The sequence below is a fragment of the Augochlora pura genome, chromosome 10 (assembly GCF_028453695.1).
Source record: "Augochlora pura isolate Apur16 chromosome 10, APUR_v2.2.1, whole genome shotgun sequence".
Classification (NCBI taxonomy): Eukaryota; Metazoa; Arthropoda; class Insecta; order Hymenoptera; family Halictidae; genus Augochlora; species Augochlora pura.
In genome coordinates this window covers 26,485,065-26,506,842 of record NC_135781.1, presented here as the reverse complement: position 1 = coordinate 26,506,842, position 21,778 = coordinate 26,485,065, and the positions used below count along the sequence as shown (strand labels likewise).

Sequence of the window (21,778 nt, the reverse complement as noted above, 5' to 3'; positions counted from 1 at the left end):
GCGAAGAAAAATCTTCTGAACGTGATCATCGAACTACGGATTTCTGTACGTGAGCTTTTCAAATACAAAAATGCACTATATATGTATATCAATGGAAGTCTATAGTGACTTTACGTTAAGAAATCTGGTAGGTGCTGATATAAAATCTTCACTTCAAAATTGATCTACGATGTCTGTTTCTAATCCGCAGTGAAACGATTGCAAAATCTTTTTTAAAAAAAAAAACTTTCAACCTCCTCGAAAGTTTTCAAAAAATTTGTCTTGTTCGCGCGCTCGATAAACAGGTCGTGGCAAAATCCTCGACTTCTAAATTCGCCTTGAATCGTATCGACGGACGGCAACTCGCTTGTACACGCGATAAACGAGAAGGTATCTCCTCCGATCAGAGAAGAAGAGAACAGAAGTATGGGAGAAAGCGTAGTCGATAACAGAATGAGCGAGTTCAATCGGCAACGATTTCCCTGTCTCTTTACCGACAGTGAACGGTGTCATTTTTTTCTAAAACAGTATAAATCTAATTACATCACAATGCTCGACAATACTCTTCGTTTTTTTTCCCGAGCGTTCAACAATTCGCCTGGAAACGATCCCATCGGCGAGGATCCGTTAATTTGAAATTACTTTAATCGTCCTAGTTATTCGCTGTCGATACTGTCGTCGGCGGCCGCATTATCGACCGCGGCTGACATTACCGAGTGAGAGATTGTCCTCGCATTATCGACAGGGACTTTCTCCGGGTCGCTCAGCTGGTATACGTATACCGCGGAGCGGCCAAGAAGAGGGAAGTAGGAAAGGTTCGCAAGTACAGTCGCAGGAGGCCGAGGCTTAGTTAATTCTACCCTTGTGGGTCATGTAGCTTATGCTGTCGGACAGCAGCTTCTCCCTGGCCTGTCGTCGCATCCGCGAGCACATGGCCAATATCGTTCCTGCCATTATGCAGAGGAAACCGCAGGTGATACCTATCATCGTGCTAAGAACCGTCGATCTTAGGCACACTTTGTCGCCCGTCGCTTCGCTGGGTCCTACGAAAAGAAAATCAAAATCACATTTCAACCCCAATTCATCCCACCAATAGCTTCGTACATTTTTACCACTAATTTAGAACAATCTTCATATTTTTATCTTTTTTAATTTGATCACAGCTTTGCAGTTTCCAATCTCGTATTTTAAGGGATGAAGAAATTTGAAGCTGATTTAAAAAATTGTCGCTTCGATCAGTTTTGATGTTTCGAATGCTATGTTTATCTCTATATTTTTATCTTATTTCTTAATGTATCAGCACCTAAATTTATCTTTACTTTAACACTTTGATTCTATTTTACATTAATTTCATTCCACTGCACTGCTCATTTGAATCCGCATATTTTATCTCGACGTATTATATTTTGTTCTATCTGAATCTATAGAATGTTATTATAACTCACGCGCTGCTGCCAATATTATTTCATTTTGATATCTAATTTAATTATTTTATCTAAAATTATTTTTGCTTTCTATCTTCGCTATGCTTAAGTTTTATATTTGCAATATATTAATCGAGTTATTATACTTTTTTTTCGAACCGTACTATTAAAAAGACGCAAATGTTTTTAAAGTTATTTTTATACATAGCATCCGCCAATGTTATCGTATTCACTCCCCAGGAAGCAATGCGATCCGGAAGGAACACGAATAAATCTTATTTGCACGAAATCAAACATGAGAATAAAATTACCGCTTCGATAAGCCGTGGTGGAGTTCTGGAAGAACTCGGTGTCGGCTTCGCCCTCCTGTAGAACGCGCAACGACTGGAAAAGGTTGACGTTCTCCGACAGGCTGGTGGCAGGTGTCGAGGGGCCGCCGATTTCTGGCAGGGACCGTTTGGCCACGTTCTTGGCGTTCCTCCAGTGACAGGGCTGACTCTGAACGGCCAAAGACCAGGGACAGGTGACCAAAGTATGAATAACCGTGCCATTCGGAAACCGGATTCGCGTATTCAGTTGACAACGCAGATGCTTACCGGACATCTCCCGTGGCACATTCTGACGTCGCACTCGATGTACAAGGCCGGCGAGCCGGTGAACCTGAACGTCTTCATGTAGGCAAACACTTGGGTCTCGAAGAGGCCGCTCTCCGACCAGGATCCACGGAATCGGCTGATCAATTTATCGTCGACCGGGCAACCGTATTGATCGATCAGCTGGATCCGTTTGTTGCCGCCGTTGTGAGCGTAGCAGTCGTTCACGACGATGTCGAAACCATCTGGCGAAGGAAACGTGTTCGTTTTACTCCGCTGCGTTGGGATACCGGGTCCGACACGAGGCGCGGAAAGAAGGAAGCGTTCGCGCAGAGAAATTGCCAGGAAAATGACCGTACTCGTAAGTACCAAGCGAAACGATAAATTTGGTAGATCGCCACCCTAGGTAGACACAAATGGTTCTTTTAATCGGCTAATCGGATAATGTCTGGCGCGGCAGTAAACTTTGGCGATGACACTCCTAAATGGGTTTAAATGGTTATTTTAATTGGGGCAAAGCTCCGCGAGCTAATTAACTTTGAGAGTGACTTCTCGAGAAGAGGCTAGATGTCCTTTTTAATCCCGGATTTAAGGGACAACCATTCTCCGTGAATGATAGTGTTCGTAGTAATTATACAAGCCAACGGGCATAGAAGACGACTTCTTTGGAGTCTCTAGATTCGGATGATCCTCTCGATTATTTAAGAACATCCTTAACGAAACCTCGTAATTGGGTACAAATGAACCCACAATCGTATGCATACAATAAGTTTGTAATAAAATTTGATCATTCTTATTATTAATATTATTACTATTATCTTACAATACATTTTCTAAATAAAAAGAGTTCTACTTATTTTTCTAATTGAACAGTACGAGAATATAAAAAGTTCGTTGACGTTCTAACATAGTCAAACTCGGGATCAAGTGTCAAAAAGTCGAGGCCTCGAGTTCTGGGTCAGAGAAGACCCGGGCGTGGCACGTGGCGAGGGTTAAGAGAGGCAGCATCTTCCACGAATAGACTGTTGCGGTCCGTCGTCGAAGACCTTCGACTCGCGCGGATCAACCACAAAAAGGGAGACGCGGACCCCTTTGACACCGTCGTCGGAAGCGGAAGTGCTCTCCGGTCGGCGCATCGATCGGGGGTAAAAGAGCAGTCTAATAATAGTTCCTCAAAGGGAAAATGACGTCGAGCTAAGTGGGGCTCGGTCGTCCCGTTACTCCAACGAATAACACCCGGCAGATGTTACGTGGCGTCGCGCGATTAAGTTTATCTAGAGTTGACGAGGATGGGACGAGGCAGGGATCTGGAGAAATAGAGAGAAAGAGCTAGAGAGAGAGAGGGAGAGAAAGAGAGGGGATGAAGCGAAAATGCGTGCAGTTATGCGCGCGTACCGTATTTGCTGCGCATGTAGATAATGAGAGTCAGAGGATCGCCGACACGAACTGGTCCAGCCACTCTAGTTCCAGTGGTCCCGTAACCGTATCTGATTTCCATGTAGCACTCCGGTGGCTGCAGGGTGAACACTACGGGATTTCCCGTCGCCACTCTGGAAGAAGATACTCGCGTTAGGCACATGGGAGAACCGGCTGCCCGTTATCCGGCACTGGGACTGGGACACGACAACTTCCGCGGCCCGAAATCCGTTCTCCCGCGTACGCTCGTCCAACGACCTAATTCGGTTCGCGGAACGCGTTACCTCCACCGGAAGCCTTCTAACAGCCTGCTCAACCGCTTCTATCCGCAAGAAGCACGATCGGTTTCTTTCGCATCCTTGTCTAAAAGCAAGTTATTATATCATTATCACCTCATTGAGCAAGTGTTACGATTTTTCCTCGCTCTTCCGACGCGCGATGCTTTCCTTCGCGGACGCTTTCGGCTCATTAGCGGCGGCTGATTGCAAACCGCGGTACAGTTTCAACTGGTTCGAGTTAACCCGATCCTCTATTTAGTTCGAAATTGCTGTTCGTTCGTTAATTTCCTAACGAGCCGCGTTCAATGAATTAAGTTCATCGGGGCTCGATTTAAAGATCCACTTACGGGTCTACTCAGCCGGTTAAGTGTCTGTAATCAACGGGTTTCCTGTGAAATTTACTTCTATATTCTCCGTAGGCGTTGCAAAATCGATTTTTAGCAATTAATACGACAAATTCCAATGTTAGACGAGTCAGCCGAATTCCTTGCTCTTTTCTAGACTGAATATCTATTAAAGAATTTCTCACACGATTTCTGATATACTGCGAAATAAAATTGGAAAATTCTTCTGCTACGAATCTTTCGATCGACTAAAAATATTCTTCTCCGGGTTCGACAGAAGCGGCGAGGAAGTTCGCCGCGAGTGCGAACATCGAAAGACGCGCCGCGTCTTGGCACATGCGTTTCTCCGAACCGATCAGCGAAAGTGAATCGACGGGTAGCCGTGGGTCTGCGAGATTCGCGTGTAAACCGATTTGCACACTTACTCGACGTCGAGGAACGGGAAGGTGACGGTCTTCCAGAAGTCGTAGCCGTATTCGCAAGTCACTTTGAAGTGCTCGTCGAACTCCTCCTCGATCAGCGGGTTGTACTGCACCGTGACGGTGTTCCACATCAGGTTTTTCTGAAACGTTTCGAGCAGCCGATCGTAAATCGCCCTTCCTGTCTCTTTCTCTTTCTTCCTTTCTCTCTCTCTCTCTCCCTCTCTGTCTCTGCTTCTTTCTCTCTCTCCCTCTCCCTCTCGAAAACTATTCCATTATTAAAACAAACCAGTCGCAGCCGACTAATCGCGTTTCACGGCAAACAAACACGTCTCGGTGTGCGGCAATAAATCAGTCGAACGTTCGCTAGCGCGCGTTTAATAAATCGTATAAGCAGAACGTAACAGAATTATTAACATGGGGCCTCTCCTTTATGGCGTGGGCCGACGCGAAGGAGTCGCGTGTATTAATACGTTCGACACGCTAGACACCAGCGATCGTTAAACGTCCCCGGGTGGACGATCTCGAAATAACAGCTGAACGATGATTGGGGAAGTCGGGGATTTTTCATGGGTGAAGTTAATCGCTTTTACCCCTTGTTATTACTCCATTATTACCACTGCTAACGAACCGGAGACTGTGTTCCGTTTTACGTACTGTCGGATTTTTTCTGCTGTCCTGATGATGAGTGTTCTCTCCGAGGGTGCCGCATCGATTCAGCTGAATGTAGAACTCGTAGTAATCCCGGCCCGTCCCGTTAACGTACATGCAATCCGGGTCGTACGAGTAGCCTGCAATTAGAATCGATTTGTCTTTAGTCCCATAATAGATCAGAAAAAAATTCGGAACGCACGCGATCTACGGAAATTGATGGTTCCCGATGGTCTTTCCGTTAGCGTACGCGAATCTATCGATTTAGATGATTTTTGAGTCGACGTCGAATACTTCTGGCACTGGCATGTAATTCTTTCTGAGGTTATGTTGGTTTATCTTGTGATACGTGACGCGATATCTAACGCATCGAGAGAAAAATTTATTCAGAGCACAGTAAATAAATTACTTAAATTGAAATCGAAGATAAAAATTCAAGTACACAATTATTATTATATTTTTCCACGATCTCTTCATTTTATCAATAAAATTAACATTGTGATATTCTGCCTAGAACTATTTATTTTATATTGGTCATTCGTTCAGCATTTTCTTCAGTTTTCCCATAAGCTACGCAGACAACATCGCGGATTCTAATAATTGTAATCGCTTTTGTTCTGTCTTAAAAACATCCCTCTTTCACACGTTAAATTTTACAACAAAGTAAAAGAGCGATCGAACTTAAGTAAAACTAATCTAATACGTTTTATCCGAGAGACATAAAGTTGTTTGTGTTCGCGAACACACCGAAGTCGCAGCAATTAGCTAGCATGCCTGAAAAAGATCGGGACCGTTCGCAACCCCGCGTCCGAGAACAGTAAATCTGTCTATCGGAAGAATTTTTCAAGGACAACGAGAAATCCGCGGGACCGTCTACAAGAAAGGAATAAGCGTTAATGAAACCGAGATTGCTCTGTTCTTGTTACCGCTCTTAAACCGTCGAACGGAAAAACCGCGGGACAGATCGAGCCGTACGGGAACGTGTATCGTTGGTTCGCCACTAACCCGTGCTTTAACGATTCTAACTCGTAATGGAGATATCTAGTAATAACCAATTAAGTATAAATGTTAATCTGTTCTTTCAAGTCCGAATAAAATTTTGTCTCATTTTATTTTCTCCACGATATGTAAATCGTCAAGGAAACATATTCTGTTGCTTCTTCTGAGAATTACGATTACGATCGAAAAGCGTTGCAGGCATTGTAACCGGAAGAAAATGGCACGGCGAGGAGTTAAATCACGCGCGGAGGAAAACGTGGTCACGACGGTGGTCAACAAGGCCGCGCTATTTCGAGGCGGATCGCGTGCGGGGACGCGACGCGCGTTGTTCGGCGGCCGGCTTTCAAAATAACGGAAGCGCCGCGTCCGATCGTTCTCGCGTGGCGTGGAACGTGGACGAAAAATAAAAGGAAAAATTCGAACGATGACTCCCCGACGATAATTCCTGCCATTAGCTCGTCACCGCGCGCGGCACCGATCGGGTTCCAGAGGCTCGCGAGGATAATTGGCAATCGCGAGATGCCGGATCGCCGCGGCGCGGTGCGGCGCGGTGCGGCGCGGTGCGGCGCGGCACGGTCGCGCAGGGTTCGAGACGTGATAGTTCGATCGGCTCCGATTCCTCACGTCCGCGATCCTACGTCCTCGTTTTCCGGGTCTGCTGGACGTCGCCCGGAAAATTCTTACCTGCCGAGTACAGCAGTCCGGTGAACGAGCCGTTGAAGCCGATCCTGATCTTCATGTAGTCGTCCTGGCACTCGGCTTCGATGTCTGAAACATTAGTTATTTCTTTCTTTATGTTGCCATATAAGTGTACGATCTGCCTGCGACCAGGCTTGATTAATTGCTGGGTAATAATGTTATGTAGGTGTTCGTCCAGCGATTCTCACCGGTTATAATAATTGCTGGACCAGATTTTATGAATTTACGAGGAGAAACGTTGGTTTTGTTGCATTTGAGAAATTCGTAACAGGTTTGGCGTATTTAATAGGATAATATTTAACTAAATCATATTTTTGTCGTGTTTGATAATATTTAATACGTTTGATACTATATTTGTAATGTATGTTACTTTTTATTTTAATTGTAATATAAAACTGAAATAATGTTAAACGAATTTGAGGATATTGTCACGTTATTTTGAATTAATTACAATTACTAAAAAAGGAAAGACATTTTCACCTTTTCATCAGTTTCGACGAAGGAGAGCTAAATACAAATTCCTTTCTTTTTTAAATAAATGTCACAAGTTGAAAATAATACTTATATATCTTATTTACATATAAATTCTGTAGTCTATTAATTATGTTATCCAGAGACTTTGTAACGATTTAAAACACTCGTTCTTATTAGACCTCGGAAGCTGTTGCAAGTCAAAATTTATCCTTTACTACTTTTTTGTACAATATCATTAGTAATGACTAAAAACATATACGATTTCTTATTTACTTATTTTATATTTCTTATATATTTCTATTAAAAAGGTACGATCATTATATTATAAAAATACTGATTAAAAATATGGAACACAATAAACAAGACATCTCAAAGAATATGAGAAGTTCTGTCAGACAAAATATTGTACTCTCCAAGCACCCAACTTTAAACGTTTACAATAACTAAAATATTTATTCAAATATTCGTTAATATCTGACGTCCAAGGACATCTGTAAAACAATACAAATTGAATAATTATCAATCCGTAAAAGTTGATCTTTTCGTTAAAAGTTGGTCTTTTCGTTAAAAGTCACTGAATTCTTCCAATCAGATCGCTGTGCGAAATCTCGAATGTTTCGGAGCCTTTTTGGAAAGAATCTATCGACTAGGATAGGAGAGGATCGAAGAGAGGGAGAGAGAGGGAGAGGGAGAGAGGTGGAAAATAATTATCAATTCGTTAAAAGTTGGTCTTTTCGTTAAAAGTCACTGAATTCTTCCAATCAGATCGCTGTGCGAAATCTCGAATGTTTGGGAGCCTTTTTGGAAAGAGTCTATCGACGAGGATAGGAGAGGATCGAAGAGAGAGAGAGAGGGAGAGGAAGAGAGATGGAAAATAATTATCAATTCGTAAAAGTTGATCTTTTCGTTAAAAGTTGGTCTTTTCGTTAAGAGTCACTGAATTCTTCCAATCAGATCGCTGTGCGAAATCTCGAATGTTTCGGAGCCTTTTTGGAAAGAATCTATCGACAAGGATCGAAGAGAGGGAGAGAGAGGGAGAGAGAGGGAGAGAGAGGGAGAGAGAGGGAGAGAGGTGGAAGTCCGGTGTCGAAATGGTCGGAAAATCGTGCATCCGGTGGGCGGAAAGCGGCGGAAAAGCCGGTCGCCGATGACGAGTGAAAGTAACCCAGCGAGGCGAGGCCCGGTATAGGCGCTCTTCGTAGTAAGGAGCCGTTTCCATCGCGGACCGACGTAATCCGGCGCGAGTGTGGAAGATGGACGGCGGAAGATGCGGGCCGCAGATAGTCACAGTCGGCGTACGGGCCGATGATACAACTTTTCGTCCGGGGAGCCAGCGGCGCGCCTCTCCGCGCTGCTGTTCGCCGCCGCGCTGTCCGGTGCACGCGTTGCACGCGCTGCACGCGTTCCCGAGCTGGGGGGCTCCCCAGGTATGCATACGCGCGCTGATTAGAATTGCGGATACGTGCTTTGTGTTCATCGGCCGGCAAAACGTCCGAGCGTAAACAATGGAGGCGGTTGCGCAACGCAGATATACTCGCTCGAGTACGCGCCGGCGAGGATTTCGGAGATCTTCTCGTTCGCCGCTTCGAGAAAGAGGGCGGCTGCCGTTTTCGGTGCTGGACTCGGATGGAAACGTTCGCGCAACCTGCGGCGGGAAAGTATCGGTCGAATTTTCAGAATGGAAATCTCCGTTGGAATTTGCGTAATACGCGGCTGAGTACATTTCGAGCTCCTTTGGTAATCGTAGAGATAAAACCGCGAGAGGAAATCGCAGATCGACTTTCGAGATGTCATTGTAAAGCGGAGACTTTCCTTTAGAAGACTGGGTAGAGACGAACTCGAAAACAAATTTCTTAAACTCTGTAGAATTTTTTGAATTTCGTGGAGTTTGTAAAATCTAAACGAAAGGGCAGCTACTTCTTGCTCTTAATATCAAAAACTGGGAGCATTAAGAAAAAATCGAGTTTAAGGACGTGGAAGTAGAGACTTTGCGCTTTGCAGTGAGTCTAAGTAGACTGTCTTATGATTATTTTTCGTAAAGTTGCAGCAGTTCAAAGTTTATCAACTTCTCCCTCGAAACATTAAATAATTGTTCATCGCTAGTGCGACTTAGATCTCCTTTACTCAAACTACTCGCGAGGATTTAAAAACAATATATTTCTACGAATTCTTTATGCTATATAATTAAAGCAATAACGAATAACTAATATTCGTATTAACATGTCAAACCGTGGATAATAGATTTCCGCGAGGAACCTTTGGATAGCCTTTCGGTTCTAATTCAGCGATCCTTTGATATCCCGGAGCGACGTCGTAGGACTCGTCGATCCCGGCTAACTGTAACGCGATACGAACACTGGGAATTCAGTTATCGGCCCCGGCCAGCTGCATGCCGGGAGGCCTGCGCTTTTATGCACTCGGTCTACGGCCGACTGTCCAAAACATTCGTACGCATCCGTGTTCGCCGATGATGAATTCCTCGAGGGCCACGCTCGTATCTCGAATGAAGTCGTAAAACCCATCTCTGCGGGAAACGCAAGGCCACCCGCGGTATCGTCAATTACGCGAAAGAAGGCCCATTAGGTTTAATGTATCCTCGTCTGGCCGCGCGATTCTACGACCTCGGGCACCGACTTCATCTCGCTTCTTCTCCGCCGTCTCTTCATCATCATCATCAACATCGCTCTAGTCCGACGTCCACCACCTACGGAACCGTTTTTATTTTTCCAGATGGTAACTCGGCCATGACGTCTCGGATTCCTCATTAGATTTAGAATATATGCACGGTTAATGGTGAATCAACTCGTCTCATTGCACGAGCATTTTAATTGTAAGGTATAAACGTACGTTTCCTGTATGAGCCTCGCGCGGCGCAAAACATCGGATGTGCATCAGCGATTTTTGGCGTTTTAACAGCGTTCGTATAACAACGATGCATGTGCGCGACGATTTCGTATTTCAAGCGAACTAATTAAATTAAATTGACGAATGTAATTTTTTAAAATTAGAACACACGACGCATTAATTACAGAATTTATAGATCTTCTTTGAAGATATTTGTAGCATATTTTATTTATATGAGAATGCAATATATGTAACGTTGGAATTACCGAATCAATCAAAATGATTTTTTCTGATTTTTTGATGATGGTTTTTGATTTTTTCTTTTACGATTTTGATATTATAAAAATATTTCTTGAAGAAATTTTTGAGTACACTTTTTCATTGGAGAATATGTTATGATATAAATCATACGAAGATTAAATAAATTCAGATAATACATCTATGTACTTTAGTGACGCTATCAGCGAACGTGATAAAATATTCTGCACGTTGAAACAAACATCGAATGACACTTTCAAGAATTGTTACAATATGTCCTGATTTCGTATAAGTATTTATTAATTCTGGATTTTTACGCGAAGCAAAAAGCTAGTAAAACAACAATCAGCTAACAATGTATTTCTCCATTTAATAACATTAATGCAAGATAAAAATAATACTCCGGCACTCTAAAATGTTTCAAAACTCTCCACTGGTTTCTATCACGGGTATTCATTTTTGCAGTAAATGCATAAAATCCGCAGTCCGTTTATGGCGTGAGCTAGATGATAATTAAGAAATCTTCTAATTAGCGGAAGAGGTTCTTCCGCAGTCCAGCGATAATAAGGATGCTCGTGGATTGTGCCAGCTCTAGGTAGGTGTGTTCGGAGTTATGGTAGCCCCGATATATCCGTTAATGGCATTACAATGAGCATAATGGTATAATTATTTCGAGATCGGCAAACGGCCACTGGAGTCAAGAAGATCGAGAGATCGTAAACGGCCGCGGCGACGATCGCGTGGAATACGAGAGCACGAGCACGATTAAGCAAATGGTTCTTTAACGACGACAGCTTGGCCGCTCGCAAGACGCCGCGGTATCAGACGAAAAATCGGATTGGCTGCCGGGTAATCGCGCCTCGATGGCCCCCATCAATCCGTATTTACACGTTCCGTTTCATCTGCCGCAATTTTCCAACTGACAGACGGTAATGGGATTTAGATGGGAGGACCGTTTACATTCTTTGTTCCGTGCCCCGGCGCGCGATTCTCTTTTCATAAACGCGGCCGAACGGGGCTACCATTTCCTCGGTGCCGCGGTATCCATCAATGCCTTCACACCTTGATATTAGTTCTAACGCGTTGTGTACATCGTTAAAGGTCCCTACCCGACGCGCTCGAGTGACGTAGGAGGCCGTGCACGTCCTCTCGGAACCGGCGGAGTTCTTACTGTTAGACCAGCGCGTAAAAGTCGACGGCTATCCGGCGATTCGACCATAAACGCGGGATCGGAAAGAAATTGATGATCTAATCGTTTTTAAGCCTGCTGTTGGCCGACTAATTAAACGATAGGTAGCTTGTTATTAATTTGCTGTTATTTCACCGTGATAGCACTTTAGGCAGTGTAGGCGTTCTTTTAAATAGTATCACCATTTCCTCGCAACTGTTTCATCCGAATTTACGATGAAAATATAAAAAACATATTTTTCGGTAAATTTTTGTCATTTTAGTAGCTTGTAGCAATTTCTATAACATTTGCAGCGTATGTAGAGTTGCTACGATTCTGTAAAAGATAATTTTTCAATATTTCCATCGAAATAACGATTGTAATAAAAGAAATCGATCTGAATGTTTTCAAACGTTTCTTAATTTTGTTTGAAGTGTTTAAAAAAGCACGACTTTGTTATTTGAGTTTTTAACGATTAAATCGCGGATTTTTACGCAATATAAAAGTCGTCGAAAACGATATTAAGAAACTGATATTGAATAAATATAAATTGTTTCTTCCAAATATTTCGATGAGGTGCGAATAGCGTAACAATGTTATAAAATTCCTATTTCTTTACAATTTCATACTTCAATTTCTAAATTTTGCCATAAAAATTCAGATAAAATAATGGTAGATTTATTATAGATAAGAAAGTTGTATTTTTCTTTCAGTTGTGCATATATTCTTTCCAACTCTTTAAAAAAGATCGAGAAACGATCGAAGACGTTCAGATCGATTTTGAAAGAATTATTTCGACATAAAAACTTTTCCATTGGTCAGACATGTCACTGTACTCGCACGAACTATCACCGAGTGGCTCTGAAAGGATTACTGGAGAGGTGCTCGACCACGGAGCGTCACGTTTACACACTTCCAGATCGTGTTCCATCGGCTGCGGACACCTCGGGAGCCCGCAACAAATTCCAAAGCTCGATTCAGCGAGAAAAATCAACAGTAACCAGGTAATTTGAGCAATTACAGGCGAGGGTCATCATCGTGGAGAGGCAGTATTCGATCTAGGCGTGATCCAGGGGGATAATGGCGATCGAACGCTCGAGAGGAGTGGACGAGGACGACGCGACGCGACGCCGAAGGTGTACTCTCGATGTCAGGAGTGCCGTACGACTCTCCAACACCGTTTTAATTGCGTCCACTCTAACGGTAGCTCCTACCCGCCATCGCGATCTGGATCCCGGAGTGTCGGGACGCCGAACGACCGGCGACGCTCGAATCGATTCCACGGGATCGAACGATCAGCCTCGATCGTTTCCTGGCCATGGGCCAAGCCTACCTTCGATCTATCCGACTAGGAAATAGTAATAATCATCGGTATGCCTCGTAACGGTCCGCGAAGGTGAAAGCAAATGCTTCGGTTATGTGACCGCGTGCTGCCTTTCCTAGCCCTCGAAGGGAGGAATATGGTTTCAGGAGGATGCGTGGGAAGGCGTATGGGAAATTCATCATTTCAGAGTTGATGATATCGGGTTCGGTGTAGTTACTTTCATTTTGTCACTGAAGTGAATAAAATTAAACGAATCAAGTTTCCTAGTTTCACTATAATCATAGTTACATTGAAATTTCTAATGTTGAGTTTGGATGTTTAAGGATTTGAAAATTTGAGTATTCGACAATTTTAGTACTTAAAAGATTAGGATGTTCGAAAGTTTGTTTAATTAAAATTTTCAATATCTGAAATTTGATATATGAAATATTTGAAAAATTTGATATATGAAACAGTCAAATATTTCATAGTTGAATGTTTGAAAACTGGATAAATTGAATACTTGAAAGAATTTGAGAATTTGAGTATTTGAAAACTTGAATATTCAACAGCTTCAATGCTTAAAAATTTTAAATGTCTCAAAGCTCGAATATGTGAAAATTTGAATGTCTGAAAGTTTGAATATATGATATATTCAAATATGTATAATTTTAATATATGAGAGTTTGAAAACTTGAACATTTGGGTGTTTAAGAGTTTAAATCTTTGAAAATCTGAATGTTTGAAAATTTGAGTGCTTAAGAGCTTAAATGTTTGAAAATCTGAATGCTTGAAAGTTTGAGCACTTCAGAATTTGAAAATTTAAAATTTCGAAACGTAGAAATTTAAAGATTTGGAAATTTACAAAATAGAGAACTTACAAATTAAGAAATTTACAAATTCGATCAAAGAAACCTCGCAAATCCGCGAACGTGCAAGACCTTGAAATCAAAGAAACCGCGGACAGCGACAATGCGTAGTTAATTAACAAACAATCGACTTACGTTGCACACGGGTCGTGTTAGGTCTGTACCGCCTGTGCTCGCGGTCCCAGGTCTCTGGATGCCTTTTCCACTCCTCGTCGCCGACCACGCCCGTTCCGCCGCCTCCAGCGAGACCTTGGAGACCCTGAAGTGTCTGAAGTGCTTGGAGGTTCGGGCTGAGAGGTCGTCCTTTCAACGAGGGAACCGGTACGTACGCCGCGCCCTCGCCAACGTAAACCACCTACACGCAAATTACACCTCAAGTTAACAATAACATCTCCAGTGTACATTAATTTAACTACGTCTCCAGTGATACCACATGTCCACCCGTCCCTGCTCCCCAATTAACGGTCATTATCCCAAACCCGACATCGCTGACCATCAACGCGTTTACTACCAACCCGATCATCACTTTCTCATGCTGCGCCCAGAGAAAATCAATTTAATCCGTACGCGCCGCTGTTTGATTATTCATTAAGACAACTTGCGACGCGTCGTAATGACTTTCCTGCAATAACGATCCGACATTTCTGTTTAAACGAAACGCTTAAATTAATTTATAATTAATAATATTCGTCCTCGGTTGAGTTGAGCCCTCGGTGAGTTCATTTTTCCAGATAGGTATAACTATGTCTATATACAAACTATATATATCCACAAAACTTTGCAATTGTATAAATATGTATAATAGATGCAGATTTTATATATTTATGATAAAAATGAATAGGCGAAGCATAAGTCAGTGAAAATATTGAAAGGGATTAAGAATGTTGACTGCAACTTATCAAAATTATTTATGAAAAGAAGAATGTTATACTTGGCTTTTATGCCTTGCAATTGAGGCAAACAATTTCTCTTTACATAAACACCGCGGTATAATAACCATTTCCTAAAAATCCACGACAAGTAGATACGGCCAGTCACGCGCAGACAACCAACCGCGCCGGATACCATTTGCAGCGCCGACCTAAACTCCGAAGGAACAAGTCATACGGACAATTCCAGCCGTGAAAAAGTCTTAAGCAACGGTCTGCGGATAATGTGTCAATTAAGAAAAACGCCGATAGCCGGGGCATCGTCTTCGATCGGTAGATCTTCATCCAGCTTGAACAGGAAGCGCAACAGACGGCGCGAGCGATTACGACTGAGCTCCGAGAAGCCGAAGAACGATCGGACAAACGAAAGTACACGGAATGAGCCGGGTGCATTCGAGTGCATGGATCCGAGTGCGCTCTCCGGCGGGACCATTGCGATCCGAATGGCCCCTAAAAGCCGATACAGGCCCGCGAAAACGGTTTCCTCGAAGCCGGTGGTGATTGACCGAGCCGAATCCTCTTCCTCGACTAGGCAGCGCATTCTTATCTCTGGAAACAATGCCTCTAAAGAGGCGGTCCGTCAGCTGGCCGCTCATAAAGCCGGAGAGACAGCGCGGATACGGCGAGAGAATGATCCTCTAACTACTCCAGTGGCCCATAAACGGCCGGTGCCGCGGCGCGCTCGAGTTCTACAAATTCCTGAAAGGTGGAATCCGTGAAAAGCCATAATTCCGGAGCGAATAGAAAGCCGAGCGGTACGTGACACCGTGGACGAGCGAACGACGGCAAGAACACGCTGATGAGTCCGACTGGAATACCATGGTGGAAAGGGACCGTCCCGCGGGCCTGACAAGAAACGGGCGAATATGAGCGTGTAACTACGCGATTGTCTCGGCGAGCGCACGCCGGGGACTTTTTCGTCCTTGAGGCTGTTTTGCCGTAGACCACGCGAAATAATGTCAGGTCAGGTGATGATCGCGGAGTCTGCGGGGCAGGACGGAAAAATGGTCCTGCGGTTGCTGCGTGCTACGAGATACCCGGCATATGGCGGTGTCGTGTACATAGGTGCGAGACGAGTGATATAATTTGTACCAACTGGGAAGAGGACGAAGAAACGAAAATGGATTGTTCCCAAAGTTGATTTTTATTGTCGACTGGATATGCTACGTCATTTTCTGACCTATAAATTTGAAGTATTATTTAGGTGGTCTTGACCTCAGCGCAACGTTAATTTTGAACACAGAGGACTCCTTTTAAAAGTTACAATGATCATTTTAAGACTGGAATTCATTTAAAGGAAAACGATAGGAAAAGGTGCGACAATAATTTCGAATAACATATTTTAAAAGTTTAGAATGTCTCTATTGAAGAATTTGTATATTCAAAAAGACAATATAATTTTTCTCAAATTAAATTGAAGGGAGTCAATGGAAAACGGACGACGATAATTTCGAAAGCAGAGGACTTACTTTAATAGTTTAAAATGCCTCTGTCGTGTAATTCGTGTACACAATTTTTACCGCCGTCGATTTGAATCGTCGCGCAGACCGTGTTCGGATAATTTGAGAGCCTACAATGGGAAACGGTAAAATAGATAGAATGACAATTTCTGAAAGCGGAATATTTTCAGCATACCATCGAAATGAAGGAGAATAGCAGATCGGAGAATGCGCTGGACGCAGGTACTCATTATGGTACCGCGGCCCGTCACGTTCCGCGTGACTTCAATCGACGAAACTTCGCCTGCAACGCTTGTCGTCGTCGTCGTTGTCGTCGTCGTTGTCGTCTGAAACCGCCACGCGTCACTTTAAACGGGAACCGACGTCCGTTCCTTCTCCGGACGATCATTCTCTCGTTCCGTAAAGCCCGTTGCCTTTGGTCTCCCGAGTTCTCGACATGACACGCGCGCTCATGCGATGATTAACGGTCGCGCGGTTAGGGTGTCGAAAGTCATTAGTACGGCCGCGATCGGTCGGACAAGCCGGGTGAATGTACCTATCGTGTCTCCGAGTTGGTCTGTCGGACTTGTCCCTGACCTACACCTGCTTTGCCGGCTGGAACTGGTTTGATTCGATCCAATTTGCCAGTCGCTTATGTCACTTCGTGGAATGCCGTCGAATAACTCCTTTGAAATTCAAATCCCATAGGTACTTTGGAAATTCTGCGAGCGTGTCGACGTTGCCGCCGCGGTGGCAGTGGCTGTCAACTCCGTTCCAGTGATTGGATGTTTTGTAATAATTCCGTGATTCGACGATTTATAATAATTGCATCGAGTTCGATGCTTTATAATAATTGCGATAAATTGTTTGCTCAATGATTTTACTTGTTGCAGAAATACAGGCTGAGAAAATTCTGTTTGCGGATCTGTGTATCTATATTTAGCTCCTTTGGAATAATATTTAATATTACAGCTATTTTAACGAACGTATTAACTACAAAGCTGAACGAAAACATTTGTGTTCAGTGTTCTAAATTGGCTTCTTCTGCTTCGATGTATTTTCGAAGCCTTTTCTGAAAATTATTCGCGATTGTCGTACACTTCGTTAATGTAATTACGTTGGACGCATTTTGACAAGCTGGTTTAAACTCTTTTGTTAACTTTAATGATTGATAGGATATAATAATGGTAATTGTAATTTATTTTATTCAGTAATTATAACTGAATATTATTTTTAATTTTTACGTAAACGTTACTAAGGATTTGAAAAAGGAAATGGATTTGTATACTGAGTATTTGCATAAACAAGAAACATATTTCACAAGAAGACAGAGTTTTCTCCGCACGGTGTAATTTACAATTGGAAATTAATTGCATCTTAGCGAAAGGGTCAAGGCCCTTTCGTCTACAGCGGCGCACAGACAGCGATTAATCTCTTGTCATTTCGGGAGGCTCGGTTTCGCGATCGTTAATAATAATTATCAGTAATGCCCGGCTAATCGTCCGATAATTAAGCATCAGCCGACCAATCGGACGTGCCGCGAACGGCCGATCAATTCTCCCCCGCGATCTTTCATTTTTTTTCTCCCCGTCGGACGAGCATAATCGATGACGCGTCGGTTACGCGAAACGGCCGCAGGAAATCGTTATTTTTATCCACGGCGAGATCTTTCAACTCTATCGAAGGAGGCCCGACAGCGGTGTTCTAACAATAGGTGTAACATGAGTAACGGGTCGTTCATAGGAGTTTGATTGCTTATAGGTGTTGCAGCAACGATTCCCCGTTGCGAGGATGATCATACTTACCGCGTCGTGATCGCTGGCCTCGTGCGTTAACGCCTCTCTGGTCTCGTTGTGCAGCGAGTCATCTTCTTCGGGCCCGGATCCGCTTCCGGCCCAATAGTCCTCCGTCGTTTCGTCCAGAAGAGTGTCCTCGGCGTTGCCATCGCCCTCCGCGTTCTCGTGATTCGACGCCTTAAAATATGTTAATCTTTTTGGACCATTTTCGTTACTCGCATTCTTGTATTTGTCAAGTATTTTTCATTTCATATCTCGATTCAAGAACATTTGCTTCTTCTAATATATAAGAATATAATAATAAGAATATGTTTTACAGCAAAGTTAGGGTAAATCTAGGTCATACTTCTGCTCTAAATATGTTCTTAAACTATTCTCAAATTGCCATAAAATTGGCCTAGATCAGTCCTTAACGTGCTCTAAATGTACCTTAAATCTGCTCTAAATCTGCCTTAAAACTGTTTTAAATCTGCTTTAAGTCTTCCTTAAAACTACCTTAATCTGCCTTAAATATGTTCTAAACCTGTTCTAAACGAGCACTAAAACTTTAACCTAAAACTTCCGTAAACCTATATTAAAACTGTACTAAATCAGCCCTAAAATTGACCTAAATTTCCTATAAACCGTTCCTAAAACTATCCTAAATATGTTTTAAAATTATCTCGAATTCCTCTTAAATCTGTACTAAATCTGCCATAAAATTGCTCTGAACTATGCGGGCAGCACTATTCAGCTGTGAATCGTCAGCGAATCAGAGCACAGCAATTCACTACGTAATTACAATCTCAGCAAAACGTATGAACGACGCGATACTGATCTATTTATAACATACTTTAAAAAATAAAGATACGGAAGCTCATGATTGCAGTGCTCCGAATGTCATGTGATCTCACGGAACGTGACATTAGTATGTTCCTACCTCTCGTAGCCTTCTGTTTATTACAATGTTCATTGCATTCGGTACAGTGGCACGTTCTTGTTTGTTTCTACCTCTATTAGCATTCCGTTTAGTACAATATTTATTGCATTCAGTCCAGCGCCACGTTCTCGTGCGTTTACCGTGTCCATTTGCGCTAAAGCACCGCTCTCGCGTGCATAAATAAATGAATAACATACCTGAGATTGCAGCGAGGCGGCAGCCATCAGCCACACGATCGCGTATCTGTAACAAAAACGATACATAGCTTCATCAACACCGCGAAAAAATGATCGCCGACAAGAAGCCCGGCCTTAAACACCTATTTATATTCTTCAGCCGGACCGTAAACGAAATCATTTTGCAGCACGCCGCGGATATTAAACGAACATGGCAGCAAAAGTCTGCCCGACAAGGATAGTCAACGATTAAACATGCGGCGTCAGAAGATCGAGCGTTCGAGCAATCGTTCGCGGGGCGGTTATTCGAAACGATTATGCGGCATGAATAAATGCAACAGCTTTCAACTGTCAACAGTGTAGACACTGCAGGAAGATCTCACTTTATCTTGATCGCGCGATAACGACAATTCACCGTAGCGATCACGAGAAATGAGATACACACAATTCGTATGCAGAATCCGTAACGAAAATGGACCCCTCGGCGAATACTTCGGGAATAATGGATCGAGAACCAAGGCTGAAACCTTCGAACAGTCCTTCGATGAACCTGCGGCGCGAGGATCCGATGTTGATCCCGTGGATCCGCGATGTCTCGGTAGAGGGACCGAACGGACTGCAAAAGCGGTCGGTGCTCGGGTCGGTCGTTTGCACGTACGTTTGCGCGGCACCACGTGAATCCGCGATAATAGCGAAGGACAACGACCGATAGAATCGCGGAGAACCATAATCGGATCATTGCCACGCGTGACTCGGTCTATCTTGGGCCAGGATCGAGGGAATCCTCGTCGATGCGTCAGCGAGTGAGCGTGGCTCGCATGCGAAACCGCTTTCTGGAAGCCCAGCATGAAAAAGGGCCCGCGATCCTTGGGGCCCCGACCACCTTGGACTCATGGGAACCGCTGGGAACGAGAAAGCAACCGGGTGATCGAGATACTAGATAACAGCTTTCTTCGCGGAAACCGCGGACTTTGGTTAAAGATAGAAGATGCGTCTTTTCAAAAATTCCTACATTTTAATTTCGATTTAAACTTTCCATAGATTAATTGTCTAACAGTTACGTTTACGCGTAATTTAGCCCTTTGCACTCCAGGCCATTTTAAGCCTAGATCTAAAATAGCTATTTTAACCAGCTGCATTTCCATTTTATTTAACTTAGTACAATTTATGAATATGAAATTGAGTAATCATACAGCTGTTACGCTTTTAACAATCTTTTAAATAGAAGGGTCTTTAATAATGTCAAAATTATTTAAAATGATATAACGATTTTCATTGGCGTCTCAGAGGCGCCACTCGAGTGCTAACGGTTAATAGCTTTGGTTTTCAGTTGTTTTACGATTGTATTCTTATTCGTTCGGTGTCAGCGATAAAGTGATTAATTCTTTGTAAACTATAGTCTGTCGAGTTGACAAATATGAACACCTCCGACATGTTTTACTGCACGATTAGGTTCGTAACAAAGTGATTAATGTTCGGGGAACTATGAAATGTCGAGTTAACAAGTATGAACAATTCCGACGTGTCCCGCTGCACGATTAAATTCGCAATGAAGTGATTAATAGACTGCGGGTTTTTGTGCAAAATATAACCAGGCTAAGCGAGTTATAAGGAACGCAAGTTAGATAACAATGTTTTTCCTCTTTCGATAATTCCGATAAGTTGTACGTAACGTAAAAATATCCTTTAGCTGTGTCTTTACTGCTTTATTTCTGCTCTAACCATTCTCGTAAAAAATGCATAAAATCCGCTGTGCAATGATTAATGGTTTGGGAACTACGGAGCGTCAAGTTAACGAGAGTAAACATTTCATTCCTGTTAACTTGACCAGAATAAACATTTCATTCTTATTAACTTGACAGTACATAGTTTTCGAACAATTAATCATTTTATTCCTCGCAGGGAAAGACTAAATAAACAATCGTAAACTGGAAGAAAATCATAGTTATCAAATGATACATGAGGCTCGTTGTTTAATTTATATCGAAATTATGACGAATCTTTTTTCGACGATCAAGAATTCAGGGTAACACTGGCATCCGTCGATTAATGTTCATGTATTTTTATGCGTCCGCGTGCAGGATAGACCTCCCAGTCGAACTCTGATCCGATGCTCCGTGCAATTAGACAAAAGGAAGAACAAGATGATGGATCTCGTTGGAACGGAGATCTAATGCGTTGCGATCCGTGTCGTGATCGTTCTTCCCCTTTCACGGTCGCTTCCTCCCCCACCGTCGAAGTGCCTCTCTCTTTTCCGACTGCCTCCTCTCTCCCTCTCTCTCTTTCTCCCCTCTCTCTCTCTTCAGCTCCCCACCGGTCTCGCCTTCTTACTCGTGTTCCGTCTGTTGCACTTCATCGACTTCCTTTCTACGCTGTAACGGGTTTCCTTCTTTGACATCGATCTCGCCGGTTTTAACCCCTTGCGGTCGGCCCATCCCGCGCAACCGACTCCCGCACACGCCTGATCCAAGGGTTTAGTGACACCATTGGCGACACCATCGCAAAATCAACTTTTGCACTGTTCTTAAACAAAAAGCGACTTCGATTCTTCATCCTGTTCCTCAATTCATAAATATCTTTTGAAGAAATCTATTCAGAAAATGGAGCTGTTTCTTTTTAACTTATACGTAAAATTAAAACATATTATATTAAACTTTAAAAAAGAATTAATAAATTTTACTTTTCCTATTTAATCTTTGCGTATTAGATACTACTGTTACATGCACTTAATACGACCGCATAGGATTAAATTGAGAAAATCGTTTTGAAATAAGTTAAGATAAATATATTAAATTGGATTG

At 43.0% G+C, this 21,778-nt stretch overlaps 1 protein-coding gene across 1 annotated transcript; it reads right to left on the bottom strand.

Moving 5' to 3' along the window:
• Positions 1 to 770: 770 nt before the first annotated feature.
• LOC144476060 (uncharacterized) lies at positions 771 to 21,375 on the bottom strand. The gene is made up of 11 exons (XM_078192625.1): positions 21,329 to 21,375; positions 18,999 to 19,044; positions 17,892 to 18,059; positions 13,854 to 14,073; positions 6,788 to 6,871; positions 5,111 to 5,244; positions 4,460 to 4,596; positions 3,392 to 3,546; positions 2,000 to 2,241; positions 1,715 to 1,901; positions 771 to 1,022 (listed from the first exon to the last, which is right to left on the bottom strand). The coding sequence occupies exons 1-11, from the start codon at positions 21,373 to 21,375 to the stop codon at positions 826 to 828; spliced, it is 1,617 nt and encodes a 538-aa protein (XP_078048751.1). The 3' UTR covers positions 771 to 825.
• Positions 21,376 to 21,778: the final 403 nt, after the last annotated feature.

Excerpts from the sequence above, each read along its gene's own strand:
- LOC144476060 (XM_078192625.1), bottom strand. The coding sequence starts at position 21,375 with ATGTCAAAGAAGGAAACCCGTTACAGCGTAGAAAGGAAGTCGATGAA. Across the intron at positions 5,245-6,787 it reads CGGACTGCTGTACTCGGCAG|GCTACTCGTACGACCCGGAT; the intron begins GTAAGAATTTTC and ends TTCTAATTGCAG. Across the intron at positions 2,242-3,391 it reads CTACATGCGCAGCAAATACG|ATGGTTTCGACATCGTCGTG; the intron begins GTACGCGCGCAT and ends TTCCTTCGCCAG.